Source organism: Sapajus apella, unplaced genomic scaffold (genome assembly GCF_009761245.1).
Source record: "Sapajus apella isolate SASKATOON/1434 unplaced genomic scaffold, GSC_monkey_1.0 scaffold82, whole genome shotgun sequence".
Taxonomy (NCBI): Eukaryota; Metazoa; Chordata; class Mammalia; order Primates; family Cebidae; genus Sapajus; species Sapajus apella.
The window spans coordinates 4930779-4954004 of NW_022437022.1; the positions used below are offsets into that span (position 1 = coordinate 4930779).

General features: G+C 44.3%; 1 protein-coding gene across 3 annotated transcripts in view; it reads left to right on the forward strand.

Annotated features, from left to right (window-relative positions):
• PRKN (parkin RBR E3 ubiquitin protein ligase) overlaps positions 1-23226 on the forward strand; it is a 1407348-nt gene that overhangs the window by 454846 nt on the left and 929276 nt on the right. For all 3 annotated transcript variants that reach the window (XM_032253244.1, XM_032253242.1, XM_032253243.1), the window contains exon 3: positions 22166-22406. In XM_032253244.1, the coding sequence (XP_032109135.1) occupies positions 22166-22406 (241 nt within the window). The remainder of the gene's footprint in view (positions 1-22165; positions 22407-23226) is intronic.

Sequence of the window (23226 nt, forward strand, 5' to 3'; positions counted from 1 at the left end):
CTGGCACATTGTCTCTTTGTTCTCATTGGTTTCAAATAACTTTGCTATTTCTGCCTTAATTTCATTATTTACTCAGTAGTCATTCAGGAGCAAGTTGTTCAGTTTCCAGAAACTGCATCAACTAATGTGTAAAATTACCAGCTAGCATCATGATGGCAGGGTCAAATTCACACATAACAATATTAACCTTAAAAGTAAATGGGCTAAATGTCCCAATAAAAAGACACAGACTAGAAAATTAGATAAAGAGTCAGGAGCCATTGGTGTGCTGTATTCAGGAGACCCATCTCACGTGCAAAGACATACATAGGCTCAAAATAAATGGATGGAGGAAGATTTAGCAAGCAAATGGAACACACATAAAAAGCAGGTTTGCAATCCTAGTCTCTGATAAAGCAGCCTTTCAACCAATACAAATCAAAAAAGACAAAGACGAGCATTACATAATGGTAAAGGGATCAATACAACAAGAAAAGCTAATAATCCTAAATATATATGCACCCAATACAGCAGCACCCAGATTTGTAATACAAGTTCTTAGAGACCTACAAAGAGACTCAGACTCCCACACAATAATAGTGGGAGACTTTAACACTGTACTGTCAATATTAGTTAGATCAACGAGACAGAAAATTAACAAGGCTATCTAGGACTCGAACTCAGCTTTGGACCAAGCAGACCTGATAGACTTCTACAGAACTCTCCACCCCAAATCAACAGAATATACATTCTTCTCAGCACCACATAGCACTTGTTCTAAAATGGACCACATAATTGGTAGTAAAACATTCCTCAGCAAATGGAAAAGAACAGAAATCACAATGAACAGTCTTGCGGACCACAGCGCATCAAATTAGAACACAGGATTAAGACAATCCCTTCCTTCCTTCCTTCTCTCCCTCCCTCCCTTCCTCCCTTCCTTCCTTCCTTCCTCCTTTTTTTTTTTTTTGATGGAGTCTCACTTATCACCCAGGCTGGAATGCAGTGGTACAGTCTTGACTCACTGCTATATCCACCTCCTGGGCTCAAGCAATTCTCCTGCCTCAGCCTCTGTAGTAACTGGGATTACAGGTGCCTGCCACCACCCCTAGATAATTTTTTACATTTTTAGCAGAGTCAGTGTGTCATCATGTTCTCCAGGCTGGTCTTGAACGCCTGACCTCAAATGATCCACCCACCTTAGCCTCCCAATGTGCTGAGATTACAGCTGTGAGCCACCTCGCCTGGCCCACATTTCTTATTTTCAATGGGTACTTTCCATTTAGTAACTGAGCATGAAGATATTTTAGATGATTCAAACCTTTAAAAATTAAAAAAAGTAATCTATTTATAACAAATACTTATATTACCTTTCTCCAGATTCCTCAACTGTTAACAAACACTTTGCCACATTTGCTGTATCTTTCTTTCTCTCCCTCACTCCCACCTTCCCCTCCTTTCTTTCCTCTGTCTCTCAAGAGGTTAACCATAATTGAAGATGGCCTGACATTTTGGTCCTAAACACTTCCATCTGTATATACAAAGGCAAAGGGCATTCTTCTACATAGCCACAGTAATGTGTGATATAAATTTCAAGTAATTGAACATCAATATTTCTTATCCAGTCCATATTCCAATATCCTCCTAATTGTTCCCAAATTGTCCTTTATAGCTTTTTTTTTTTTAAGCTTTTATTTATTTCTTTATTTTTGTATAGCAGTTTTCGGTTCACAGCATAGAGAGGTTAGGTACAGAGATTTCAATCTACTCATTGCCCCTACACACCCATAACCTTTCCATTATCCACATCCCCCACCAGAGTGGTACATTTTTTGTAACAGATAAACCTAAATTGACACACTGTAATCACCTTATGTCTACAGTTTACCTCAGGGTTCACTCATGGTATGTACTCTGTGGGTTTGGACAATGTCTAATGATGTTTATTCATCAACATAGTATCACGCAGAGTATTTTCACTGCCTTAAAAACTCCCTGTGCTGTCTCTATTCATCCCTTCTTCACCCCTCAGTACCTGGAAACCACTGATATTTTCAATGTCTCCATCGTTTTGCCTTTTTCAATATGTCATATAATACAACATGTGGCCTTTTCAGATTGGAATCAGACAACATGTAGCCTTTTCAAATTGGTTTGTTTCACTTGGTAATATGCGTTTAGGGTTCCTTCATGTCATTTCCTGGCTTGATAGTTCATTTCTTTTTAGTGCTCAGTAATATTCCATTGTCTGTATGTATGATAGTTTATCCATTCACCTAATGAAGAACATCTTGGTTGCATACAATTTTGGCAATCACGAATACAGCTGCCCTAAACATCTGTGTGCAGGCTTTTGTGTGGACATAATTTTAGTTTTCAACTCCTTTGGCTAAATACTCCAGGTATTGCTGCATTGTATGGAAATAGTATGTTTAGTTTTTTAAGAAACCACCAGACTTCCAGAGTGACTATACCATTTTGCATTCCCAGTAGCAATGAACGAGAGTTCTGTTCCTCCATGTCCTCCCCAGTATTTGGTGTTGTCTTTGTTCTGGGTTTACTGAAATAGGTGTGTAGTGGTATCTTGTTATTGCATCTCCCTGAGGACATATGATGTGGAGCATACTTATTTGCCATCTCTATATCTTTTTTGGTGAGATACGTTAAGGCCTTTGGCCCTTTTAAAACATTGGTTTCTTTCTTTACTGATGAGTTTTAAGGGCTCTCTGTATACTTTGGATAATTTTTTAATTATTTTGCCCAAAATTTTAATCAAATATACACATCACATTCAGTTGTCATGTGTCTTTATTTTACTTTATTATAGAATGGTGTTCTCACACACACCTTATTTGCATTTTCAAACATTTGAAAAGTAAGAGCCAGTTGTTTGCAGAATTATCCTGCAAACTTGATTTGTTTTATTGTTTCCTCATTGCTAAATTTGGGTTAAACTTTTATGTCATTAATACTGAATCCTTTGTAACTGACAGTGCTCATGTGGTCCTTAGTTACAGTGTTGCCTGCCAAATCTCCCATTGGAGAAATAACCCTCCTCTTAGGAAATTATTAGGGAATCTGGGCAGAGACCTTGAAACTGCAAATATCCTGATTCCCACCAATCTTTGATCCATTTGCTGTAGCTTCTACTGGTGATCCTTGAGTGAATTAATTATTATATCAGTGCTTTCAAAAATACAATTGTCTGATTCTGGCAGTTCTTGCCATATCTATTCTGTTGTTCTTCTATATAAAAGAGCACGCTCTTACTCCTAACAGCTATACTTTTTTAATATCGTCATCTACTCATGGATTTTTTTCTTTAACTAGTGTGTTATAATCTGTTAGCATCTATTTTTTTTTTGCATTTATAGTTTCCCATTCTTGTCCAGTGGGAGCTTATTTGTCATAGAGCATAGGGTATTGGTTGAGTAAACTGTAATTTAGCCACATATGAGCTTGTGAAAAAGAATAAGGAAATGTCTATATACTACTGTAGAATTAATTGTAGGATGAATTAGGAAAGAATTTCAGTGAAAAAAGTATGTAACATGCTATCATTCATCTAAGAATGGTGCTTAAATACACACACATACTCACGCACCCACACCAGCTTCTGTTAAAGAGATAAAGCAGAAATCTAAAAACAAAAAAGATTATGGTTGGGATAGTGAATATATTAAATAGACAAAAGGAGAAATGAGACATCTTTGGCAATTTTATGTTTCTAAAGTTTGACTTTAGTAACTTGAAAATATTTTCCATAATTACAAAACAATTAAAAATTTTAAATAGAAATTTCTAAGAATCAAAAATAAAGTCAAACAAATGAATGCAAGTATCTTTAGTTGTAATCATAGCCACATTATTCCAAGTGACTTTAGAATTCAGCAATTTGACTATACATTGTTAATGAGGTACATCCCAAGACCAAAAGAACTTCAAGCAGTAAAACGTACACTATGATTACTAATCAAATTTAATGGTTTTATTCACATTGTGTATATAATGTAGCCTAAAATAATGAATAATTATGTGACATCTAATCATATGATTTTCATGATTCTGAACAATAGAAGATTAAGATTGAAGACAAAGGAGATTATTTAAAACCCTTCTACTGCTCAATTTGAATGGGAAATACCAGATTGAACTCATGATGTATTTTATCTTTAAAAAACAAACAAAACATGCTTCTTGTCACTGAAAAAGCTGACAGACCTTTATGAATCCAGTAGTAATGAGTATCTCTAACCATCCAGATAGTCATCTTTAAATACCATTTTTATTTGTCAAAATGAATTATTATAGGTCTAGAGCAAAAAGCGTTCAAAGCTTACAAGATGGCAAGGAAACTACCAAAGACACTGTGTCTCTGCCACAGTTCGGGAACCCATTCTCAGATGTTCCAATTTGCTATAGATAAGCACCAATAAAAACAATAACTACAATGGATGGACATCGTTAATATGGTTAGATCTATAATATTTTTTTTTTTTGAGATGGAGTTTTGCTCTTGTTGCCTAGGATGGAGTGCAATGATGCAGTCTTGGCTTTCTGCAGCCTCTGCTTCCAGGGTTCAAGCCATTCTTCTGCCTCAGCCACCCTAATAGCTGGGATTACAGGCATGCGCTACCATGCCCGGTTAATTTTTGTATTTTTAGTAGAGATTGGGTTTCACCATGCTGGTCAGGCTGGTCTCAAACTCCTGACCTTAGGTACATCCACCTGCTTTGGCCTCCCAAAGTGTTGGGATTATAGGTGTGAGCCACTGTGCCCAGCCATGACTTTTGAGTGTTAATCTCTACCATTGGAATTTAGGAACCACGGTGTAAACTTGCATGTGATTCTGTTGGGTAGTGCTGACCTCCCTGACATGCCTGAGTTTCTGGGACAGCTTTGCCAAGAGGATGTAGTATTAAGCTCCCAAACCCTGACCCCAGTAATTCTACACAGCATATTCCATGCCTTTTAAAACCTTAATTTAATTGTGTCAAATAAGATGTATATATTTTAAATTGTTTATAATATTTGTCACAACTAGTAATAAACTAATACTTAAAGAACTGATACTTGAGGCGTTTCTTGCAATGTTGACAATGTAAAACACAATTTTAAGGTGGCTTTAATGAGCATGGCTTTGATGATTCGATATTCTTTGTACTTAGAAAAGAGTGAGCACAGAGAAATGAAATCCCAGACTTCGCTTGCTCAAACAGCACTGTCCTCTGCTCTTCACAAGTAAATCAGTGACTGCAGTGGCTGGCATGTAGCCAAATTGAATGACTCCTGAGCTATGTCCCCCTGTCTCCTATGGGGCCCCTCTGGTGTAGGGTCCTCATGAGCAGCAGAGAGGTCCCAGGCCTATGGCGGGAGGGACTTGGAGATGATAAGGCCCAGAACTACACTGGCCAATTAGTATGGGGCTAATTGACCTTTCACAGTAATTGTATTGCTCTGCCTTTGGGAACCAGAGAAGGGCCTTTCAGTATCTTTATGCAGCATAATATTTTTGACTATAATGAAAAACAAGTCATGAGAAATGTGAAAGAAATTCAAAGGCTAAATCGCAAAGTATTCATCTTTTAGAAGTTCCCCTTTTTTTAAATGAAGGATAAGTTTGAAGAGAGAGTTTCTGTTCTCATCCAATTAATATAAATTGGCATTTAGTGTTCATTGAAAACTATGGAGGGGAACTGGAGTTCAAGAGAAAAAAAATCAATGGGAACAATTCCTTTTTTGATTATTCTGACTCACCACGAACATCTCTAAGCTCACCTTGTCTTCAAACACATTGCATTGTTAGCAGTGACCAAACAAAATAGTTCTCAACCATTACATTAAAAAACATCTTTAAGTAAGTTCTTTTTTTCTTTTCTTTTCTTTTTTTTTTTTTTTTTTTCAGACAGAGTCTCGCTCTGTTGTCCAGGCTGGAGTGCAGTGGCACAATCTTGGTTTACTGCAGTGTGTACATCCTAGGTTCAAGCCATTCTCCTGCCTCAGCCTCCCAAGTAGCTAGGATTACAGGCTTATGCCGCCAACTCTGGCTATTTGTGTGTGTGTATGTGTGTATTTTTAGTAGACACAGGTTTTACTATGTTGGCCAGGCTGGTCTGGAATTTCTGACCTCAAGTGATCCACCTACCTCAGCCTCCCAAAGTGCTGGGATTACAGAGGTGAGCCACCGCACCCAGCCTAACTTATTAAATGATTGCCATTCTGTCTTTCCTTGGCATAGAAAATACATTATTAAAAACTGTGATGGGCTTCCAGCAACGTCAGCTTAAAGCCAGGTACAGTGGCTCAGGCGTGGCATCCCAGTGCCTTGGGAGGCCAAGGCAGGAGGATCATTTATGCCCAGTAATTTGAGACCAGCCTGGGCAGCATAAGTGAGATCCCATCTCTACAAACGAACTAAAAGCTTAGCCAGGTGTAGTGGCACGTGCCTGTAGTCTCAGCAACTCAGGAGGCTGCCATGAGAGGATCACTTGAGTCTGGGAGTTCGAGGCTACAGCGAGCCTTGATCATGCCACCGCACTCCAGCCTGGGCAACAGAGTGAGACCCTGCTTATATCATGAGCACAGAGAGGGGGACAATCCAACGTGGGATGTTTGAAATAGAGCATTGGGCTCTGAGCCAGAAAACTGAGGCTGCAGGCCTGGCTCTTTCATTTCCCAATTATATGTCTTACTTGACTTGGGTAAGTTACTCAAGCCATCTGAAATGTTTCCTCACTTCTAGGTATGTGCTTTACAGGATCATAGAGTCATTCCACAAACACAGGGAAATGTGTTTTATGAAGAAGTCATTACAGTAGGTACTGCAGACACAGTTGCAGTATTTTTTCATAAAGACGGTATTGTCTGGTAACAGAGAGCAACACACACAAAGAAACTACAGTCCAGTGTGATAAGCACTGTCTTCCCTGGGGCGACAGGATCCGCAGAGGTACAGACTTTACCTGGAAGCCAACACCGGCATTCAGAGTCTGCGAGGCATGTTCAGTGTTCACCTGTACCCTCTTATTTTCACTTTCCATGCTCTTACTGATTCCTCTATAACCCACTTGTTCTTACTTCGATTTTTTTTCCTTTTTTCAATCACACTGGACTAATCTTTACTTTGATACCTCCTATACGGCTCAGTCCCAGATCCCGTCTCCTCATGTTTTCATCATTTCAGCTATCTGGCTCTTCTCCTAATTACCCCTTTATACCTGGGGTGGTTCCATTGCAACATCCAAACCCCGCTCTTCACCATGCGCCCCTGTAGACTTGCCCTACGCTGTCTGCCTCAACCAAGTCTCCGCTTCCTCTCAGCAGACTCAAAGAAGACCAGCAGAGGCATTGAAGGCCTGGGTTCCCACCCTGGCTTCACACTCGGGAGTTGGGTGTGGGTGAACCCATCGTGAACTCCTCTGTGGCTCCCCATTGTCCTCTGTAAAGTGGAATTGAAATGAACAACAGCAACCACAATAAGTAATATGAAAACAACAATTTATTAATAATGTGTTATTATTAACAATTTTAGAATCTCATCATTCATCATTTTAGAGATGATCTGTGTAACTCTGATCTGGAAGAGTCTGAAATATTCAGGTCTTAACTATGTGCCATTGAAGGAACTTCTTTTCGGAAAAAGAAAAATACATCCATTTTTAGTGTATTATTGGATAATGTCCAACCGTATGAGCGTTGATCATTATTTGGCAAAAAAATCTCCCATGGATGTTTTCTTAATACTGGTATATTTCCATATCAAAGATCCTGTAGACAGAGCCCAGCGTTCTGATCCCTCAGTCCTCCATGGGTCAACAACTATGCTTGACAGTGTAAGACCAAGCCCAGGTAGAGGAATACCTGCTTGGTTGGTCCACACTAAACGATTTGTTACTGCCTTACTTGGTGGATTAATATATTGTTATAAAAAGAGAAAGAACTGTATTAAGTGCTTCTCTTTGAAGGTAATATTTTATTTCTTGGAGAAACAAAGATAAATAAGACATTGTTTCTGCCCTGAGGCGGCTTGATACCATGTTGGAGCACTCTGATGTCTTCTCACCGAAAATCTCTTAATTCCAAATCTGAGGCTTGTGTGTGTGTGTGTGTGTGTGTGTGTGTGTGTGTGCGCGCGCGCGCACACACACTAGGAGAACTGAATAGTATTTGGGGATTTTGTGTGACAGTACAACTGGACTGTGTCCAATGTATTGTCCATGGAATGTGGCTTTGAACAGAACCAGATTGGTGAGTGAGTACACCATCTGTCAAAGCACTGCTTCTGGGACCAACAGGATTTTCTGCTGGAGTCAAAGATTAAGCAATTAATGATCTCAGAAACAGGGATGGAGACTGTGGGAAATGTGTCCTATAAGTACCACTGTAACTACTGAAATCTGTTCCAGGACTTTCTTTTCCCTTTTGCAGCTCTCCCCTGAGCATTAGGAAAATCTGGGTTTGAAAGGACAGGATGCTTATCTTTTAGATTTCGTCAACATTTGTCTATTTCAGCTGTCCCTGAAAACTCAGTCAGCTTCTTCACGTGTTCTGTGGCATCTGGGATATGGTGAGGTAGGACCATTTTTTGGTATCAATTTTTAGTTCATAGAAAGCTGGAATGCTGCCAGAGAGATTGTCACATTGATAGCTTCTGCACAATCTGCCTTCTCTGTATATTTTCCAAACAGAATTGCATAAGTGAGCAGCTAAATAGAATTCTGAGGTCTTACTCATGTACAAGATTAGGGACCCATCCTCTTTAGTTTTCTAAAACTCATAAATATTGGTAACAATACTACCAACTATGTGTCACTGTGGATCGGGGTCTGAGCTCTTTACATTTCCTTAAATCTTCAAAACAGCCTTCAAAGTTAATATATCATTGTCTGTGGCAGAAAGCTGAGGGGGAGGAAAGAATCATTTGCCAAAAATCATACAGCTAATAAATTATGTAGCACTTGAGTCCATTTGACTTTAAATTCTAAGGCCTTTCTTCCTCGTTCTGCTGGTTTCCTGTGTAGCACTTTGGGCACTGAGCTCATGACTGTTCATTCACCCATTCTTGAATATGAATGAGTATTCATATTCACTCATGAATATTCATTCATGTATTCACTCCTTCATTCTTTCTTACTTCCCTTCAGTCATTCGCTTTTTCAAACATTTTGAATTCATAGATATATTTCTACATCTCCTGGCTTCAAAGCACTGTGTGAGGCATTCTGATAAATATCAGTATGACCAAATTGCTGTTCAAGTATTTCTAAAATAAGTTGGAATATAAGACTCAGGCACACATGTGCATATGCACGCACACACACACGCACACACACGCACACTACGTACCATCCAAACTCTAACCATTATAATAAGAAGAGCATGGCAAGCAAAGATTTTCAGATTCAGACGAGGGAGGAAGGTGTTACTTTCCTCTAGGAGGATCACAGGAAGTACCTGAGTCCTGAACATGAAAAGGAAGGGACACAGTGTGGTTAGAAACCTGAAGATAGGTGCTGCTTCTCCACTCCTCCCTCTGTGGCAAAGCTCTCGTGCTCCTGTGTGGGTCCTTGAGCATACTCGGATCCTGACGCAGGTTGCTTTGAAAAGACTTAGGCTTGAGCCTGCACACAGCTGGAGGAGTGCTGCCTGACATGCAGCTGATGATGCACTGTGACAGCATGTTCAAGTAGAATGGAAAATAGAGGACTCTCTGCTATTATTGCTTAAGGGACAAGCACACATCTCCGTGCCATAAAACCATGCCATCTTTCTCATGTGCCTGCAGGTCAGCGGGGGTGTCCGCAGCTTCAGGCTGGCTTCAGCTGCAGGTCCCTGCTTCATGCTGTGAGTGTGGCTGCACTTGGTCACCTCTGTGGGTTGGACTCAGGTCTGGGCCATGTGAGAACAAGTGGAAGCTTTCTGTGATGTTCTGTTTTCTGAGACAGAGTCTTACTCTGTCACCCAGACTGGAATGCAGTGGTGCGATCTTGGCTCACTGCAACTTTTGCCTCCCGGGTTCAAGTGATTCTCCTGCCTCAGCCTCCTGAGTAGCTGGGATTACAGGTGCTCGCCACCATGCTTCCTAATTTTTGTATTTTTAGTAGAGATAGGGTTTCACCATGTTGGCCAGGCTGGTCTTGAACTCCTGACCTCAAGAGATCAGCCTGCTTCAGCCTCCCAAAGTACTTAGATTACAGTTGTGAGTCCCTGCACCTGGCAGGGATGGTCTTTTGATGGACCTTAGCAGTGGGACAAATACAAGGCCCTGGTTCAATCACATCTGCTAATTTCCCTTTGGCTAAAGCCATTCACATGGCTCGGCACAAATCACGGGGAGGAAGTAGGGAGCGTGATGCCTGCACACTAATGTAGGGGTGTGCGTAATTTTGAAGACTAGTTTAATCTGCCACATGTGTAATGTAGAATGGGTGAGGAAGATAAAAAATCAAGTATAGATCATGATCGAGAACGGAAAAAGTACAAACACACTTGAAGAAGATAGTGAGATGCTACAGTCTATTTGACAAGTAATACTGAGACATTTTCACATATTGGACTGGAGTATGGAAAAACCAGATGTCAAGGGAGTAATTACAAAGCTATTATAGTGAGAGAGGCCTAAAATGGGGAGGTGACTATTGATACATAAAGAAGCTGAAGATGTGAAGCTTATTTCTGAGAAAGACTTACTAACTGTTGGTGCTTTGCTGATGTCAAAGGGCAGGTAGGAGGAATCCAAGATACTGATTCTCTTGCAGCCTATTACAAAGCATAGGAGTATAATGAGATTTTAGGTGGGAGGGGAAGGCTGGAAGTGGGTGATGTGGGGAATGGTTTCTCCTTTGACAGAAGTCGGGCAGGGGAGGACTTCAGGTCAGAGCATGATGAACAGTGACCACTGCTGAGTAGGAGCAGTCCTGGGAGAGGCTGGGAGCTCTAAGAATGGGGAGGGGGAGGGGCACAGGGCCTGTGGTTGAGACTGAGGCCCAGGGTGTGACAGTAGAGAAGAGGTTGGAATCGGATTTCAGGAAAAAGGGTGTCCTGGTGCCCTCCTGGGTGGAGGAGGCAGATTGCAGCCATTGTATGCAGGGTTTGGGGTGTTGATGAGTGCTGGGCACCACTGTTCAGGGTACATTGATGGTGAGGGCAATGGAAGAGCATGAGAAAGCAGCAGGGGAGGGTCATTTATTGCTATTAGTTATGGATGCGTTTCCCATGAGTGTGCTATACCCAAGCGAGTTTAAACAGAAGTGCCATGCTCTGAAGTTGTTTAGAATCCGCTTTTATGCTGGCGCCCGAGAGTCAGCTGGAGCTCAAACCTCTCGGCCTAGAACAAAGGGCGGTCAACAGTGTTATATCAGTTTCGGGTTGGGGGCGGTAAGCAGATTATTACAGAAGCAGAAGGAGTAGCTTGGGGGCGGGGGGTGCCTAACAACAAAATTCTATTTGAAGTTGTTTTTCACTCAGGATGTGGGGTAGGCAGTTACACAGCTGCAGGTACAGGATGTAGGGGCCAGTGGGCCCTATTTCTCAGAAAATTGGTTACAAAGATGCCAGGCATCTCAGACGACAAAGTTCTCAGAACAGAATGCCCTTCATAGCTCAGGGTGGGTAAAATGGAATTGGCAGGATTGTTAAAAATGTATTCACCACAGCCAAGCCAGGGTATTTCATTCCCCACTGGCGTTTTGGCAGAATCAAATCATGGATTTCTCAGTGGGATTCAAGGGGTAATAGTGGGTTCTGAGACACATGAGGCTGACAGAGGCTATATGCTGTTTGATGAATTTTAGGAGCCAATTTAGTGTACATGGTCCAAAAGTTAGACCTGAAAGAAGGAGCAGTAGGGGGCCTGTCAGCCCGGTGATGAGGGTGGTGAGCCCAGGCTTCCAATTAAACAATCCCTGATCCCAGGGAGTGTTATTTTCTCTCTCTTGTCGGCGTTTGTCTGTGTTTTCCCTGCCTTTCTGGACTTGTTGGCATAGAAAGAACAGCTTTCCCCTAAGGCAGTACAGAGTCCGCCTTGGGTCATAAATTTAAGTCCCTGCAGTTTTGAAGGACCACCATAGCCGGAAAGTCAAATTGGGCATTTAACATGTCTATGGCAGACTGAATTTCCTCTAGATCAGAGTCAATATGTTGGGAGATTGACACTAGTCCAGTCTCTCCTTGAATTAGAGCTGCAGTTCCCAGGGCGGTGGCACCTGCTACACCAAGCCCTACCAAGAGGGGCACCAGCAGAGGGGCCGCGCGGCTGAACCTGGAGTACAGTCCCAACCCGCGAGGAGGGGTTGTCTTTCCGGTCCGCTGTACGCATATACTTGGGGAAGTACATGGACTAGGACGCACAGTTTAGGCCTTGCTTCTGGAGCTGTTTTGTTTATGCAGCGGGCAAGACCGGAGGTGTGGGCCAACCAAGTGCCACTGGGAGCTCTGTAGGATGATGAAGAATTCACAACAGTGAGTAAAGATTTATCACATGTGGTTTAAAACAGAGAGGCAGACAAGTTATATTTAGAACTGATTAGACGGGAAGCATTTCCCGCAATATCATCCAGAGTGAGTGAGCGGGAAGGCTTATTGCAGGGAGGGGACGTAAGTGAGACACATTTTTCTACGCCCACTCCTATATAGTTTGGAGGTTTTGCCTTTAGGCTGACCAACAGCCCTGGGCCAACTCAGGCCAGGTGGTATTTCGAAGCTTATGCATGTTCCTAAGGATGTTTATCAAGCTCGGGGCTAAATGAGGCTTAGGCCCGAGCCGGGAAACCTCTGGGGCAAGCTGGTTGAAATCTCTAACTGGAGATGGGGCTGAACATAGGGTCTCCTTAGTCCGCTATGGGCCCAATCAAATTTGGCAGTCTCCAGTATGTGAGAACTTTCTTTTGGATTACAAACAAAGTTCCAGGATCTCGTCCGGTTACATCTAGTCTGCGTCCCGTGTCATTCCCGTGGTCCAGTAGAAGGCAGAGGGATTGTGGATAGTTAGGTTCAGGAGGTTACAGGATTTCATTGAACACGTGTTAGGATGGGCAGCATGGGCTAAGGAGAGGCTTGAAGATTTTGCTGGTGTCCCCCCCACTCCATAGGGGGCTAGAGTTACACAGGACCAATATGGGCAAAAACATTCATCTGCTTGCTGGCAGTTTACATCTGAGGGGTTTCCTGAACACAGGTAAAATTTAATTGACTGAAGTTCCTTTCTTGCATTGACAGATCTTTCACATTCTGGGAAAGGCACCCCGAGTCGACCCTCCCTCCATGGGGTGATGACACGAGGGCTAGCCTCTGAGAATAGGGCTCACAGATCAACTTGGAGGATTAACTCTGCGTGGGACAGCGTCCCCTTCCAATTAGTGCTACTAACCACTTGTCCGGTTTGGAAAGCAGTAATGAGGAAGGAATAGGTGTGTCCATCGGGGGCCCAGGGTTGGTGCGTGGCGACAGGAGTAGCAAAGAGGGAGAAGAAAAAACAAAGACTGAGGGTTACTCAGGGGCTGTCACTGTTTTTAAGCACAGGCTTAAAGGAGTGGGTCCTGGCTCAGGGACCCATGTTGCTTGTTGAGTCTTGGTGGTGGGCTTTTCAGGGGAGCAGTGGATCCAGGCTGGAATACCATCAACCTTTAAGGTGGTGGGGGTTGTCAGGATCACGGTGTAAGGTCCCTTCCAGGAAGGGTTAAGTCCTTCCTTCTGGAACTTTTTGACATATACGAGGTCTCCTGGGTGGAAGGGATGGTCAGATGATGGTGGGTTCGGTGTGCTTCTCAATCAAGCGGCTGGATAAAGTCTTGCACCTGTTGGAGAGACTGTAAGTGCTATAACTGGTTGGCAGGAGAGATTTCTGCCAAATGGACATCCCTTAGCTTTGGTAAAATAGGGGGTGCTCGGCCAAACATAATTTTATACGGGGTGAATCCTGCCCTATAAGGGGAGCATCTGGTGCTAAAGAGTGTGAGGAGAAGGAGGTTCGTCCAACTTCCACCGGTCTCTAGAACAAGTTTTGAAAGGGTATCCTTTAAAGTTTGGTTCATGTGTTCAACCTGTCCAGAGCTCTGGGGCCTGCAGGCACAATGTAGTTTCCACTTGACATTTAGTGCCCTACTGACCGCCTGAGTGATGGACGCGGCGAAGGCCGGACCATTATCTGACCCAATGGCAGTTGGCAGCCTGTGCTGGGGAATGATTTCATTTAATAAAGTGTTTATTACTGTGGAGGCAGTTTCATTTCGAGTGGCAAACGCCTCAGTCCACCCAAAAAAAATGTCTACCATTACCAGGAGATCCTTATATCCAGCCCGGTGTGGTTTTATTTCTGTAAGGTTTACTTTCCACCTCTTCCCTGGGCTGCACCCCCGGTTTTGGACCTTGCCTGGCGTTTACTTGTGCGCAGGCCATGCGCTGTTAGCTGCCCGTGCAGTTAAGTCCTGGAGGCGGGGCACTTTGAAATGGTCCCATAGAAGTTGTGCCAACTTGGTTCCTCCTAGGCGCGTGGTGGAATGAAGTTGGCGCACTAGGCCCCCACCTAGAGGCTCAGGCAGGAAGATTCTTGAGTCCGGGAGGATCCACCATCCATTTTGGTTTTTGTTGGCCTAAAGGTCTGATGCTTGTCTTTCTTCCTCTGGAGAATATGTCAGTCAGGCTGGTCTGGCTGCAGGTGGGATATGACTGGCAACATAGTCTGTGGGTGACAGGGAGTATGGCCGCTTTTCAGGCTGCAGAGTCTGCTTTCAGATTTCCCCGGGAGATGTTCGTTTGTCTCCCTGCTGTCCTTTGTAATGGATCACAGTGACCTGACGGGGAAGCCACACAGTCTCGAGCAGGGCCGGAATTTCTTCTTTGTTTCTGATCATTTTTCCTGCCAGAAGTAAGAAGTCCCCTTTCCGGTATATGGCCCCATGTACACGCACGGTAGCAAAGGCATACCGGCTGTCAGTGTTGATGTTTACCCGCTTGTCTTTTGCCCAGCGAAGGGCCTGGGTGAGGGCTATCAGTTTAGCCTTCTGCGCAGAGGTGCCAACCAGTAGTGTTTGAGCCCAAATAATATCGGCCTCCGTTGTGACAGCTGCGCTGGCCTTGAGCACCCCTGCTTGATGAAGCTGCTTCCATTGGTGAACAAAGTGGCATCCACTTGCTTTAGAGGGGTGTCCTGCAAGTCTGGCCTGCCGGTTTCTGTGACCTCCAGTATTTCCTGGCAGTCATGGATGGGAGCAGAGAGGTCTGGGTCCGGGAGCAAGATTGCTGGATTTCGGCACTGCGCAGGATGGAAAGTTAGCCTGGGCTGGTCCAGTAGCAGGCTGTGGTACTGTAGGATCTGTGAGTTTGACATCCATGTTTCTGAGGCACTTTTGAGTAGGATTTTCACTGCATGGGGTGTCGTAAGGGCCAATTCTTGGCCCAGGCTTATCAGTGTCCCGGACCAAGCTTGCAGTAGCTGCCACTGCCCACAGGCAGCTTGGCCAACCTGAGCCCACTTGGTCCAATCTTTTTGATAGGTAGGCAACTGGCCATTGCCGTAGTGCCTGGGTCTGGGTGAGGACCCCCTTGGATATGCCCTTGTTTTCATGGACAAACAGGTGGAAAGGTTTTGACATGTCTGGGAGTGCCAAAGCCAGTGCTTCAGTGAGAGCCTTTTTTAGGTTCTGAAAGGCCTGTTTCTCTGTTTCATTCCAGACCAATTCCCCACTCCCACTGGATGTGGTGGAGAGAGGCTTGGTGATTTTTGCAAACCCCAGAATCCAGAGGCAGCAGTATCCTGCGGCCCCCAGGAATTCCCGTACCTGTTTTTTTGTGGTGGGGGTTGGGATCTGCAAGATAGATAGCCAGTTTCTGAGCATTGGAAAGCGCGTGCTTTCCCTGGGTAAGCTTGTATCCTAAATAAGATACCTTTTGGAGGCAGATTTGGGCCTTTTTTTTTTTTTTTTTTTTTTTGCTGAGACTTGGTATCCAAGTACTTGGAGGAGGCATAACAAGAATTTTGTATGTTGTAGGCCATTTCCATGGCCAGCAGCAGGTCATCTACATATTGGAGCAAGGTGCAGTCTGGATGCCTGGCCTGAAAAGGCATTAGGTCTCACTGGAGAGCATCTCCAAAAAGGGTGGGAGAATTTTTGAACCCCTGGGGTAATTGGGTCCAAGTTACCTGGGTAGTGTCTCCCGAGTTTGGATCTGTCCATTCAAAAAAAGCCAGCAAAGATTGGCTGGCTTTTAGGGGCTAGAGGGATAGTAAAGAAAGCATCCTTCAAGTCCAAGACAGTGTATACTGTCTGGTTTGGTGGGAGTAGGCTGAGGAGGGTGTTCGGGTTTGGACAATCAGATGGACAGTGACTGTCCGCTTGTAGGCCTCCAGTAAATCCTGGACTGGCCGATAGTCATTGGTACCAGGCTTTTTCACTGGCAGGAATGGAGTATTCCAGGCCGATTTGCAAAGTCTTAAAATATTTGCCTACAGTAGACGCTGTATGTGGGGACTCATGCCTTCCCTGGCCTTTTGGCTCGTGGGGCACTGTTTTACTTGTACAGATGGAGCCGTGGCCAATAGTTCTACAGTTACAGGGGGATGGTGTTTTGCCAGTCCTGGGGGGCTCGATTCTGCTCAAACATGGGGAAACTAGGCCTGCAATTCCAACATAAGGGAGTTGTTTTCCGAGGCCATGGTTGGGGAGCTTAGAACCAGGAGATATTCCTCCAACAAAGGGGTTGTTAGTAAGAGGTGGGTGGTTGATGAGTCCTGGTTCTCTCAGGTTAGGTGTGTTCCTTGAGTTGAGAAGGAGATGGAGGCTTGCAGTTTATGGATTAGGTCTCTTCCCATTAGGGGATATGGGCACTCCAGGACTATCAAAAAGGAATGAGTTACTTTTTTGTAGCCTAAGTTTACTTCTCAGGTTTGTGTGACTGGGTGTTTGCAAATAGTTCCTGTGGGTCCTTGAACTGCCACTCTTGTATTGGTGACCTGGCCTGAAGGTGTTTTTAATACTGAGTGTTCTGCTCCAGTATCAATTAAAAATTTTACAGGGTGACCCCTTACTGTGGCGGTGACCATGGGCTCCTGGGGCCAAGCGAAAATCAGCTCCGGCCCCATCAATCTTCTAGCTCCTCCATGGCCAGGAGTTTCTTTTTGTGCTCGGTTTCTCATCTTTGGGGATGTTCATTTTTCCAGTGCCCGGTTTGTTTACAGTATGCACACTGATCTCGCTGTAGTGGGATTTGGGCCCCCAACTGACGATGGCCCTTGTCTTTCTTGTTGATTTGTTGGAAAGGGGGTCTCCCCCGTGTCTCCTGGAGAGCAGCCACCAAAATTTTTGCCTGTCTCTTGGAAGCTTTGTCGGCAGCATTTTCTCTATCATCAAACACTTTCTGGGCTATTTCTAAAAGCTGTGTGATGTTCATGCCTCTAAATCCTTCTAATTTTTGTAATTTTTTCTGGATGTCTGGGGCTGCCTGAGCCACAAAAGCCAAATTTAAAGCGTGGCTATTTTCAGGAAGAGCCGAATCAAATGGGGTATAAATATGATAGGTCTTCTGGAGACATTCCAAGAATACCCTAGGAGACTCATCAGCTCCCCAGATCACTTCCATGGTTTTGGATAAATTCATGGGTTTCCATGCAGCTACCTTAATGCCCATGAGTAGATTGCGGTGAAAGTTGTCCAAAGCATGCCTTCCTGCCGAGGAGTTGGGTTCCCAGTTTGGTCTGCTGGTAGGGAAGACTTCCTCCAACCGATCTCTGGCCTCCTCTTCAGGCTGACCAGTGGAGGAGAGGAAATGCTTTCACGCATCTCTGCAGATATGGTCCCTCTCCTCCGCAGTAAAAAGGGTGAGAAGGATTTGCTGACAGTTGTCCCAGGGAGGACAATGAGTCTGAAGTACGGATTCCACCAGAGAGGTCACAGCCTGGGGTTTTTCAGAAAACGGTGGGTTCTGAGCTTTCCAATTATACAAGTCAGAGGTGGAAAATGGGACATAAACCGAAAATGGGGTTGATTGCTTACCACTGGAGGCAGTGCCTTCCTTAGGGGTATGGGGGCAGCCTACTCTCCCAAGTCGTGGCAGGAGTCTGGAATCCACAGGCTATGACACGGCAGGGGGAACAGAAGAAGTAATAATAGGTGACTCTGTTGGGGCCGGCAGGTCGTAAGGCAGGGGAAGGAGAGGAAAAACTTTGTCCTCCCCAGGCGGAGGCAGAACTGGAGGGGCTGAAGCTGAAGAGGGGGGCGACCAAGTGGTGTAGTTAAGGAGTATTTTACAGGCAGGATCTTGAGCCACGCAGGATCGGAGCCATGGTGATGGGTTAAGAACCAAGTGTAGCCACTGATCAATATACGGGAACTGGTTGGGGTGGCCTGGATTTCCTCTAACTACCCTCCAAACAGCCCGATGACATCAGGGTCCAGTGACCCTGTGTTCGGCCACTCCACATTAAAACTTGGCCATTTCAGTTTACATAGGGTGTGGAGTCAGCCCTTGGAGAGGCGAACTCCATGATCAACCATGAAATCCAGGGAAAAGTTTTTAAGCATACACTGTAAAGGGGTAGGTGGCTGAGGATGGGAATGGGAGGGTGCATTTCCCATCTTGGCTTACAAGAGAAAATTATACTCAACACGGGCAGAAATATTCCCGGCCAGGAGGGGATGGTTGAGAGAACCTACAAGCCAGAAGGATTACAACCAAAAAGAGAACAAAAAGAGTCAGGGCTAAAGCTGTTTACCACATGGAAGATTCAGATGAAACACCGGGCCGACGCCTGTCTTCCTCTGCATCTGTAACCCAGGTACCTCTGGTGCCTCCACTCGTCAAAAACCTCGAGTTTGAATTTGGCCCTCTCAGTGAGGGGAGAGAGGAGAGCCGTAAGGGCCAGGTCCTGGAGTCTCTGTACCTGCCTAGAACAAGGATTTCAGTGGTATGGGGTATGGACGGGGTCTGGGGGGGTATTTGGTATTAGATTCCAGGTCCACCAGGAACCAGAGTTCACTGGGAAGGGCTTGGAAGGAGTTTAGAAGAGAGAAAGGTCACCTTACGTATGACTCAGAAGGCCTGAGTTGGCTGGGGAAAGTGTTTGGGTGGCAGAACAGGTGTGCCAGCAAGTCAGCAGGGTGGCTGTTTTGGATCTGCCACCTATTTATAGTGGGGGAGAGCCAGACTTTTGGCCAGGATCTGTGACAGTCCACTTGCCAGCAGTCTCTATGGTGCCAGAACTTCCAGTCAATAAGAGGTGAGGTTTACAATCTAATCCATACAGCACTCGATGGTTTTGAAGCAGTACAGACAATTTTTGGGTGACTATCTTAGACACCAGACTAGAGCCGCCATTCCAGGGGGCAGGAGGTCTCTACCGATGATAGAAAAAAAGCTTTTCCCCATCTGCCTGGGACAATGTCGACGGCCAGGCTTATGACACCAAGACAGAGGACACACAGAAATGGGGACAGGGGTGCCCCATGAGGGTCCACTCAGATGCCCTCCTGGCCACTTTCCTTGTGGGAATTTAGGTGCCTCTTAGCATCAGCAGGTTGGTATAAACACACAACAAGGATCAAGTTTGAGTGGAGCCTGATGCTGTCTTAAGCCATATGAGGTCACCATGGTACCACAGGTTGGGGCCCTCTCAGACTCCGTAGTTGTTCACCACAGAGCCACAAATTGGAGATCCAAGGGCAGGCCCTTGGTCTCCTCATTCAATCTACACATGTACACATACACTTATTCAGAGGCTAATACAGTTGTTATTAACCATACAAATTTAGTGACCTGTGGTCCTGTCCCCCAGCGTCCTGGATTTTGGACAGGATTAATGAAGGGGTGCCCCCATCAGGGCTTGTCCCTTCCAGAAACCAGAAACCAGAGAGAGTAGAGTCAGATCTGACTTTCCTTCCCAGGACCTGAGACAATGGACTCAGAGCCAAATTCTGTGGGTGCGGGAGCAGTCAGTCCATTCCTCTCCGGAGACACTGACTTATGGGGCCCTGGAACGTCTCAGGGGGCACCTCCCTCCTTCATCATTCATCCGGGGAGGTCCGGAGCTAGCCCGGTCCATGCCTGGTGGTGATATAAATTCTCACTGGGGCCGCCAAATGTTATACCTGAGTGAGTGTAAACAGAAGTGCCACACTCTGAGTTCGTTGAGAGCCCACTTTTATGCCAGCGTCCGATAGTCAGCTAGAGCTCAAATCTCTCAGCCCAGAACGAAGGACGGTCAACTTTTTTATATCAGTTTCGGGTCGGGGGCGGTAAGCAGATTATTACAGAAGCAGAAGGAGTAGCTTGGGGGCGGGGGGTGCCTAACAACAAAATTCTATTTGAAGTTGTTTTTCACTCAGGATGTGGGGTAGGCAGTTACACAGCTGCAGGTACAGGATGTAGGGGCCAGTGGGCCCTATTTCTCAGAAAATTGGTTACAAAGATGCCAGGCATCTCAGACAACAAAGTTCTCAGAACAGAATGCCCTGCATAGCCCAGGGTGGGTAAAATGGAGTTGGCAGGATTCTTTAAAATGTATTCACCACAGCCAAGCCAGGGTATTTCAAGTGTTCTTTGAGCATTCCTAAGATGAGAATGGGAAGAGGTATTTGAAAGGCATTTATTTATTTATTTTAATTTAAATTAAATTAAATTGTTTTTTTGATGGAGTCTCGCTCTGTTGCCCAGGCTGCAGTGCAGTGGCATGATCTTAGCTCACTGCAACCTCCAGCTCCCAGGTTCAAGCAATTCTCTTGCTTCAGCCTCCTGAATAGCTGAAATTATAGGCACTCACCACCCAGCTAATTTTTTTTCTTTTTTTTTTGTATCTTTAGTAGAGACAGGGTTTCACCATGTTGCCCAGGCTGGTCACAAACTCCTGGCCTCAAGTGATCTGCCAGCCTCAGCCTCCCAGAGTGCCGGGATTACAGGCATGAGCCACCATGCCCAGCTGGCATCCATTTATTGAGAGAGTAAGGTCCTTGCTCTGTCTTAAGAGGGTAGCAAGAGATGAGTAACTGCTTCTATGTAGTAGATTGTGTGTGTGTGTGTGTGTGTGTGTGTGTGTGTGTGTGTGTGTGTGTTTGTGTGTTCAAGCAATTCTTCTGCCTCAGCTTCACGAGTAGGTGGGACTACAGGTGCACACCATCATGCCCAGCTAATTTTTGTATTTTTAGTAGCGACAGGTTTTTGCCATGTTAGCCAGGCTCTTCTGGAACTCCTGACCTCAGGTGATCCACCCGCCTTGGCCTCTGAAAACACTGGGATTACAAACCTGAGCCAACATGGCTGGCCCTATGTAGTAGATAAACTAGAATTCCTTTTAGGGTAGTCTAGTTCTTATCCTAGCAAATAACCTGACTTGTAATTTTTATTCCACAACATGTTAAAGTCTTCTGTTTCTACATGTCAATATATAGATGAAAAACCTTTTTGTATTTGTTTGCTGATTTTCGTGGTTAAATCGGCAGAGAGAGGGAATGAACCCTGGGTGACAGGAGCGTGCCCCCACTTTGCTTCCCCTCTGGTGTAACAATGTGTGTGCTGGTGCTCATAGAGGGTTGTGTGTGAAGTCTATTCAAACACATTCATTTCCGATGCTGTGAAAAAATGCCTGCAAATTGATAATAACTTACTTTGTGTATTTTTATAAGACAGAAATGAATGCCAGTATTTAAATTAGATAATTATAAGGACAAATCACTTCCGATGTCAATCGGTTTCATTATTTAAGAATACTATTATTAGCCAGGCGTGGTGGCACACACCTGTAATCCCAGCTACTTGTGAGGCTGAGGCTGGAAAATTGCTTGAACCCAGGATGCGGAGGTTGCAGTGAGCTGAGATCACGCCATTGCACTCCAGCCTGGACGACAGAGTAAGACTCTGTCTAGGCGCGGGGTGTGTGGGGAGGTGCAGTGGAAAAAAAAGATCATTTTCACTGTGCTTATACATCCAGTATGGTAATATTTTTTTCCTGCTAGGTTACATGTCCTTTTGAATGTGATTCAGCATTCTGTTGTGTTTCACATATTCCCAGATTTCTGTTTCTAATCCCAGTTCAGTGTTGTTTGTCTACTGTGTAGAGTATGTAAGCACTGTGGCTTACATACTCTTACATAAGGAAATTACATGTCATTTTCCTTTTCCTTCTAACACTGAGGATAAGGTAAACTCTGGGTGGCATTTCAGGTTTGCCATTTCCTTGTATTTTTCCCTTGCTCTCAAACAGAACTGTGACCTGGATCAGCAGAGCATTGTTCACATTGTGCAGAGACCATGGAGAAAAGGTCAAGAAACGAATGCAACTGGAGGTGACAACCCCAGAAATGCAGCAGGAGGCTGTGAGCAGGAGCCCCAGAGCTTGACTCGGGTAGACCTCAGCAGCTCAGTCCTCCCAGGAGACTCAGTGGGGCTGGCTGTCATTCTGCACAGTGAGAGCAGGAATGACTCACGACCAGCAGGAAGTGCAGGTAATTGGAATGCTCTAAGATTATTAAGCACTTGGTTTGTTTAGTGTAGTCTCTGTGGAGCATGGCCTCATCAGGTGCATATTTAGTTTATGATACGTTTTGGGTTGGAGTCTCTAATTCACTACTAGGAGATATCACTGTAACTGGAGTACTTTGATATAAACTTTGAGAATGCGTTTATTATAAGTACTATGAAATAGGTTTTCATATTGAGATTAAATATAAGAGATATATTCTAATGATGCAGAAAAATTCTAAAAAGTAGAAAGAACTTTAGAGCTAATTTGAGCCATGTGTAGCTTCTAAAGCCACATATTCAAACGGCAATAACATCCTTAGTGTGAATGGACTCCTCCTAAAAAAGAAAAAAGAAAAAAAAAGAAAAAGAAAGGACTCCTCCTTCTCCCTGTGCTACCCCCCATTTAAAAATGCTTTTCTTTGGCAAAGATGGTTATCATTCAGTTATTTTGAAGATGTTAATATGTTTCCCTTAGTCTTTTATTCTCTAATTTAAGTAGTCAAAGGTGTAATACAATTAATTTTGACTGTGTTTGACAGAAGGCACAAAATAATCACAATGACTTTACCTGGTAGAAATTGATTTTCCTCCCACATACAACAGGTTCTGGCAGTTGTGGGCTTGTGCGGCTTTCACCATGTCAGAAATTTCTGGGACCTGCAAGATGGAAGCCTAACATAATAAGAAATATCTCCTAATAGAATTACTAAATAAAATTTAAGGAATTTTTGAAATTTTAGATGAGCTTGCAAAAAATAAAAAAAAAAGATAATTTCCTGGGACAAATGAAAATGTAGAAAC